Here is a 7,622-nt window from a genome sequence, read left to right on the forward strand (position 1 = left end):
TTGTCATTGATGACGTTGCTCTAGAAAATGGTAATACATCAATGCCACATCAGAAAAATGGTGCTTGCTTGAGGAAACGTCTATTTGTTTGAAACTATTTTTTATGTTTCATGCCATGCCTTGAAAATCAAAAAGGCGTGGTTTGGAGCAACGCCAAATTTGATGTTTTCTCTATTGATGCTTCTTGTTGTCAATAAAGACGTGATATGACAATGATGTAAACTTCCTATAATGAACACGCATTGTGAACATTGGTACAAAACAAAAAATATTTGTTATTATTTAAGGAAACGCAAGACACTGTTTTCTCCGAAAGTGATGCTTTCAAACGAGGTATTAGCAGCACCATTGTCTGAGCATCAACATCAAATATATAATTAAAGTATTTCTACTATTTCTGACAATTGTCGCATAATTCTATTCCCATTAAATTTCTGTCACAAACCGTTTATGCGTGATTTTACATGTTTGTTTTAATTATTATGTCCAAAATGCCCTTTATTAGTAAAAAATGCCCTTTTCATGTACGCTTTCACATGTGTGCAATAGACCATCTGTTTTTAATTGATAGGAGAGAGACATGAACTGATCATCACACAGGCGCCTCGCAACGATATTTTCAACCATGCATTGAGAATATCTTTCGTACCAATACGTTATTATTCACGGGAGATGTTACCAATGCAGAGAAAAACGTTCTCGCGCTAAGCCCAAAATCTGTAACCTTCAGATCTCAGGTTTCAGATCCCGATGCTATACACCGTAGTTGTGGTAGAAATCGACGGCAGAGATAAGTTGCTGGAAGTAAGCGCGTGCAACGACTTCCTTCAGCCGACCCTTCGCAGAGAAGCTCACTGCCTCGGAGACTTGCTGGCGAGGACTTCATGGAGCTCGACGATGTTGGGATGCTTCACCATCTTCATTACCGAAATCTCCTGCTTCACCTGCGATGTGTTTGATAAATGGTGCAAGGGGACAAATGGCGGGAAGGAAACAAGAAAAAAGAAGGGAGAGTGAGAAGATCTCGAGCTCTGTTATACGGTGGAGAAAACAGAGGATAAGGGTGAGACGGGAGATGCAGAGGGAGAGAGACCAAAAAATGAGGGAATGATTTGGGGAGAAGAGTTACCGGGGTGGGGAGCTTGCCACCGTCTATATCGTAATTTCACCGGAGCTAGAAAACGATGCCGGAATCACAAATCCGCTTCACCTGTTTCGTCATTCCAACCTTGATCACCTTTTCCTTCCCAACAACCTTAATCGCCACGCTCTTGCCGGTCTGTAGGTTCTCTCCTGGATTTCGGTTTCTGCCTCAATGAAAGCTTCCAACCAGAATAATCTTCAGCTGAAGAGTTAACCAAACAATATGTTGACTATTCAGTTTTTTCTCTTACTCGTATGACTTCTAATACCTTAGATCCCAGTCACTACTGTTTCGCTTGAATCACTAGAACGACTTCAAAACTGAAGGTGCTTTTTCGTCTCTTTCTGGGCTTTCGAAGTTCTCTTTATTGGAATTTTCAGTTTGAGAAGTAGCAGGTTTAGGAGGTGGCGTTGTTGTTGGTAGAGGAGGGTGATGAGGAGACCTGGATTTGTGGGTCTGTCGCGGAGGATTAATTTTCTTCCTAATTTCAGTTGGAAGGGTTTTCCCATCGCAAAAGTGTTTATCAGCAGAAGGTTATTCTGGTTGGAAGTCGAATCCTGACGGAGACAGGGCCGTGCGAACAAGCCATTCAAGGCTGGTAATATTGACGGCATGATTTCTAAATTCTGGAGAGACGACGGTGATGACTCACTGTCGCACCACCGGATGGAAGGTGCAGCAGTCGTCGTTGCGGGCGACGATATTCTTCTCGACTCCAACAACAGATTATGTTCTTCTCTACTCTACTCAGGGTTGTGTTAAATATAGGATCAAAATAGTAATTTACTATTTGATGCCTTTTCTTAGGATAAAAATGACTTTTCGTGTATTTGGCTTTGGTGACAATTGTCAGAGTAGGAGTACTTTCAAACAATATAAAACAACAAGGGTATAATTAATAGATCTCTAGTTTAAAAAATTTGTGTAATAAATAATGATATATAACTGGGTCTACAATGCATATATTGAGAAGAATATAAAGCAGGTTCTTTGCTAGACTCGATCTTCTTTTCTTTTCTTTTTGGGAAAAATAAAAAACTTCCTTTGAAATTTATGACAATCATAAAAATTTTTCCTGTAATTTCATTTTAACAAAAGCCTCAACTCTATTTTTGATAAAATTAACAAAGAGATGACATTTTTTTCAAAATGCTTATTTTACCCTTTCTCGAACACTGCTCATCTTTTTCCCCATTCGAACCCAGAAGCAGAGGCAACGGCAACACCCCTCTGAATACGATCTCTTCCTCTTCTCTCATCTTCTTCTGCTTCTTGTTCTTTTCCCTTCTTCTTCTTCTTCTGGCATTGTCCCCTTCCATCGCCCCTATTTTCTACCACCGTTACTGCAACTCTTGGCAGCGGCAGTACTTCATGCGAAACCTCTCCCTTTCTGCCATTCTCTTCCTCCCAATCTCTCTTTCCTATTGCCCTTCTCCCCCTCAACATAAATCATTCGAAAAGGCACTATTCCTCCCCTTCCCCATTCGGACCCAAAAGTTGAGTAGTGGCGGCGACACCCCCTCTCAGCCACTCCCTTCCTCCCTCTCTCCCTTTCTCTCATTTTCTTCTTCTTCTTCTAGTCAGTTGGAAATACACCCTGTTCATTGCCTTCCATTTGAGACCGAGCAGAGCAACGGTGACAGAGATAGCAGAATTGAAGGAACCGTTGATCGTCTTCTTCCTCTCGAGCAGCAGCAGATCTAAATTCATCCCTGCGAACCATCGGCGTCTTTTTCCCTTAGGCGGCGATATTTTCAAATCTCCTTCGCATCTCTGAGCTCGTACCAGTTATGGGGAAAAACTATCAGAGGTGAAACCACACCGTCGTCATCCGGTTTTGCAACCATCCAAGGTCCCCGCTCCGTGAACGATATTCCTTCAATTGAACAATGTCGTGAGTCAAGCACCTAGAGGTCGTCATCCATTCGTTCAAGCTTGTAGGTGGGAGCTGATTCGATCATTCCACCCTTCCGTACCCTCTTTCTCGATTATTGAACACATCGAACTCATTGGAATTCTTGTTGGCAGCATCAAACCATCGGCTAGGACATTACTAAGGTATTCACCCTGAACCAGATGTTCTCTATATTTCCTTTGACAAGGAGGATTTGAGGTTGGGGAGAAGATCGATGGAGTAGGTTCCATCAAATTCTCTCCCATAGATCTTACTCTCAACCTAGTCCGATCTGAACATTCTTGCTTGTTCTTGTTTGCTAGATCGTATTTTATTTGTTTATTTTTCTCTCTTTCCGTTTTTATCTTTTTCCTGGGTTAAATGCCATTAACGATTTGGTTTCAGTTCTGTTTTCGATTTTTCTTTGTTTGCTCTAGAGTTCAGGTTGGTGAAGATGCAGGATTTAAAGCATAGTTTGTCATGGATGCGACTATGGTGATGATTAGAGAACAGGGATGGAAAGCGATCCGAAAATGGATGCCTAGAAGGGAAGGAGAACAAAGATGGTGGGAGAAGGTGGATCGACGCTAGACCTGTTTATGGGCCGGGCCGGGCTCGGGTTGGGATTTCACTCTGTATTAACAGATTTTTTTTAAGGCCCGAACCCGGCCAACCATCGGGACTATAATTTGGGCCCGAGCCTGGGCCTGGGCCCGATCCCGAAATTTAGCCCATGTTGTTACTAATGCTGAAGCGGCCGAATAGAGAGAGAGAGTGAGAAAGAAATTATAAAAAAAGAATAAAAAAATGTATATATTAAATTATAAATATATATTTCAATAAATATTATATTATTTATATAATAAATAAAATACATATTATATATTTTATAAAATATATAATGCTGAGTTGGGCTGGGCTGGGTCGGGCTCGGGCTTACTGTGTTAGGCCCAAGGTCAGGCCCATGGGCCTAATTACATGACCAAGCCCGACTGGGGTGCAGGCTAGGCCATCGGGCTACTCGGCCCATGAACAGGTCTAATCGATGCTGAGTTCGAATCCGCCATTGCAACTGGTTGCAGTTAGGACTGTTCATGAGTCAGGTTGGATCGGTTATTAAGGTTTTTCCAACCGACCCGACCCACTCGGGTTACTTGAGATGGAAACCGAAACCGACCTAGTGTTAAGCAAAACTGACCTAATCGATTTGAGTCGGGTTGGGTCGGTTTGGGTCAGTTTCGGCTCTAAGTTCATCCATGCCCCCCATGGCTACCTAGTTTTCTGGAAATATATTTAAAACTGAAATATGTATTATATATATATAGACAAAAATATAAATACAAATATATTGGAATATATATTTTCAGATATTTCAGTTTTTAGTTAAATAGGAAATAAGTCGGTTCAGTTTGGTTCGATTTCGGTTTTCACACAAGAAAACCAAAACCGACCCGAACCATCGGTTTATGAATTTGTACAACCCAAGGTTGGGCCTTCTTATGAATAGCCCTAGTTGCAGTGGCGAAAATGGGATAGAGAAAAGGAAAACGGGGAAGAACAAGAAGCCGAAGAAGATGAGAGAAGAGGAAGATATCGGATTTAGAGAAGTGCTACCGTTGCCTCTGCTTCTAGGTTTGAACGAGGAAGAAGATATATCGTGTTCGAGAAAAGGGTAAAATAGGTATTTTGAAAAAACTATAATCTTTTTAACGTTTTTAGTTTTGTTCATTGGGAAGGTATTTGTTAATTTTATAAAAAATAGAAGGAAGGTTTTTCCTAAAATAAAACTATAGAAAAGGTTTTTATGATTGTCAGAAACTTGAGGAGAGGTTTTTGTATTTTGCACTTTCGTTTTTCCTAATATTTGGCCAGTCCACCGGATATTAAAGGGTCATCTTAATTCTTACATCATTGCCGGGCAAATTACAAAGCAAGACAATAAGCAAGGATCGGAACCGGGTTAAAGGTCGGAAAATATGAACCTGTTTTCAGGCTCAAACTTTGAACCAACAAGATCAAATGCATATGTCCCCGCCGTTTCACTTTCACATGAGAAATGAGACTAAAGTAGAGTATGTTTTGTATGTATCTACTTTAAAATGGTACGAGGTTTTTTTCTATGGGTTGAGAAGTGGTCCCACCCCCACCCCGACCCACCACTGATGAAAAGGATCAGGGAATACTCATCCCAACTAACCATTTATTTCATCTGCTTTTTCTCTTAGACCCTTTGTTTGCTTGATGGGTGGGTGGGATGTCGTTCCTCGTTCAAGTTTTATATATTTAAAAAAAAAAAGAGAAGACTCGCTCAATCTTCATTCTTCACTTCCGTAGTCAGTAGCTATTCCTCACTCCTCAGAGAAGGAAGAAACTATGATTACCAACCAGCGCAAAGGCAAACAGAAAACCCGCAGGCCGCAGCATAATAGGCCGTAGTCAAGATAAAAGGGAAAGGGAGAAAGGAAATAATAAAATAATAAAGGAGGTCTCCGGTTTCGAAAGAAAGGATGTAAAAGCTTTCACCTCTACCCTCTCTTCTCACTCGCTACTCATTCTGCTCAGTGCTGACTTTTACTATTGGGTGTAACACAATCTGTTCGAACGATTGTGTAAAAAGGGTTTCCTTTTCTGGGTTTTCTTTTCCTTTTTTATTTCTTTTTAATTCCTTTCTCTCCCTCCCTCATCATCCCCGTGATTTTAACCAAAATCTGTCCCATAAAATTATTTATCTCAAAATGAAAAAAAGAAAAATAGTATAAGAAGGGGAAATAATAAGACAGAGAGAGAGAAAGAAGGAAGAAAAAAAACCTTGTTCCTTTTCGGTTTATCGGTTTATCTCTCCTTAAGTCTCATGACTTACCCTCTTCTCAACTCTTGCATTGTGTCTACTCGCAACAACAACAACAACATCAAGGAACAAGGATGCGATTCCCACAGTCGTCACTCCGAAATGGTGAGACTCCACCTCGAACGTCAAATCTCCCTTTCCATTCAACTGTGTCCGTGCAAAAGCTCCGACGCTTCAACATACTCGTACTTGTATTCCGACTTGCCTCCTTTAGCTTCTCTCTTGCCTCTGCAGTTTTTATGATCACCAATTCTCACGGCTCTGATTCCCCCAATTGGCACGATTTCGACGCTTTTAGGTACCCCCCTTTTCTTTCTTCGGTTCTTCCATCGTTTTTTTTTTTACAACAACGAGAACGAGGGAATATTAATTATTTTATTTTTTTGTCGTAGATTTGTTTTGGCTGCAAACGCAATCGTGGCCTTCTATTCCTTGGCGGAAATGGGAGCTTCGATTTGGGAGATTTTGAAAGGAACAACTTTGTTGCCGGAGATCGTGCAGGTCTGGTTTGATTTCGGTCACGATCAGGTCGGTGGAGGTGTTCTGTGTTGTGTTGGACATTTCATTTTGATTTTTTTTTTTCTATTTCCTTTTTTAATTACTTTTTGGGGTTACCCTTTCCTTTCTTCTTTGCTTTCTGTTTCCCAGTTTGTCGTTGGGTAAGGGTAATGGGTACTTGGGTACTTGGACTGGACCCACTTCTTTGGCCTTTTTTGTTGCTAATAAAAAGTAGGGTAGGCTTTTTCAATATTGCATCGACGTGGATTTGGTTTAAATGTCGCGGTGGTTGCTTAGGTTTTTGCTTACCTGCTGCTATCGGCGGACGCTGCGGGAACGGCATTGTCCCGAACCTTAAGGGGAGGAGGGGGAGGAGGAGACACGTGTACGGCTGTAAACTCGTTTTGTGTTCAGTCAGACATTTCAGTCGCTTTGGGATTCGCGGGCTTCCTGTTTTTAGGGTTTTCTTCGCTGCTTTCGGGGTTTCGTCTCGTTTGTTTTATTATCAGCGGCTCCCGTTTTCTTCTGTAGCTGTAGCCAGACACAAAATAGAAGGACTTATCTCTATCTGATCAAGATGACTGAAGGAGCGCATGTGTGTGTGCCTGTGTGTGTCGCTACACTTTTTTTTGACTTTTCTGTATGTGAATGTGATGAACCCGAGAGTTGCATATGCACTTTATTCTGCCAATGCTATATTGTCCCATGGGACCATGGTAAACCCCTGTATGAATTCACCGTTGGATCTTGGTTCTTGATTCTGGATCCTAGGGTGTAGAGCTGGGGGGTTGATTATGGTCCCAAAACATTGTTGCTTTTTCTCTTTTTGTAGGTGATTATCACCCCTTCCACTCTAGTTTTGATTATTAAAATTTTTAGTTGTTACTATTTCTAAAGATTTCTTTTTTTTTTTTTTTTCTCGTTAGTTGTTGGATCATACAACAATACCTAGCCGTGTCTATGTTGCCTATATTTATTTCCCATTTGAGATTTATGGCCCACCTTATGTGTATTTCAAATTTATAAATCAATTCTTAAAATTATATGAGTAATTTTGTGGTTAATAGGAATGTGGAGCGTCTTAATCTAGTGGGCAGGCCCCATCATTGAGTGGTTGAGATAACGTCACATTCTTGGAATACATTTTACGGTGTTCTGTGGAACTATGGATAGTGTAGATGTTTTTGTCAAATAAAATTTTTTATGAACTATGTTAGAAATTTTGTTATGTTTAGTTT

At 40.8% G+C, this 7,622-nt stretch overlaps 1 protein-coding gene and 1 long non-coding RNA gene across 3 annotated transcripts; one reads left to right on the forward strand and one right to left on the reverse strand.

Annotated features, from left to right (window-relative positions):
* Positions 1-467: 467 nt before the first annotated feature.
* LOC148870075 (uncharacterized) lies at positions 468-1,881 on the reverse strand. The gene is made up of 2 exons (XR_016107648.1): positions 1,130-1,881; positions 468-944 (listed from the first exon to the last, which is right to left on the reverse strand). It is a non-coding gene; the product is annotated as an uncharacterized LOC148870075 (long non-coding RNA).
* Positions 1,882-2,936: 1,055 nt separating this feature from the next.
* LOC148870076 (CASP-like protein 4C1) lies at positions 2,937-7,272 on the forward strand. 2 transcript variants are annotated; one of them, XM_088971905.1, is made up of 5 exons: positions 2,937-3,085; positions 3,173-3,202; positions 5,953-6,184; positions 6,279-6,414; positions 6,682-7,272. In XM_088971905.1, the coding sequence occupies exons 3-5, from the start codon at positions 5,961-5,963 to the stop codon at positions 6,913-6,915; spliced, it is 594 nt and encodes a 197-aa protein (XP_088828031.1). In that variant the 5' UTR covers positions 2,937-3,085; positions 3,173-3,202; positions 5,953-5,960; the 3' UTR covers positions 6,916-7,272. The 2 variants fall into 2 exon arrangements, with proteins under 2 accessions (XP_088828031.1, XP_088828030.1); XM_088971904.1 differs by lacking the exons at positions 2,937-3,085; positions 3,173-3,202 and adding an exon at positions 4,594-4,719.
* The last annotated feature ends 350 nt before the right edge of the window (positions 7,273-7,622 follow it).

The sequence above is a fragment of the Nelumbo lutea genome, chromosome 2, assembly GCF_056320005.1.
Source record: "Nelumbo lutea isolate HS-2025 chromosome 2, American lotus-T2T, whole genome shotgun sequence".
In the NCBI taxonomy this organism is placed as follows: Eukaryota; Viridiplantae; Streptophyta; class Magnoliopsida; order Proteales; family Nelumbonaceae; genus Nelumbo; species Nelumbo lutea.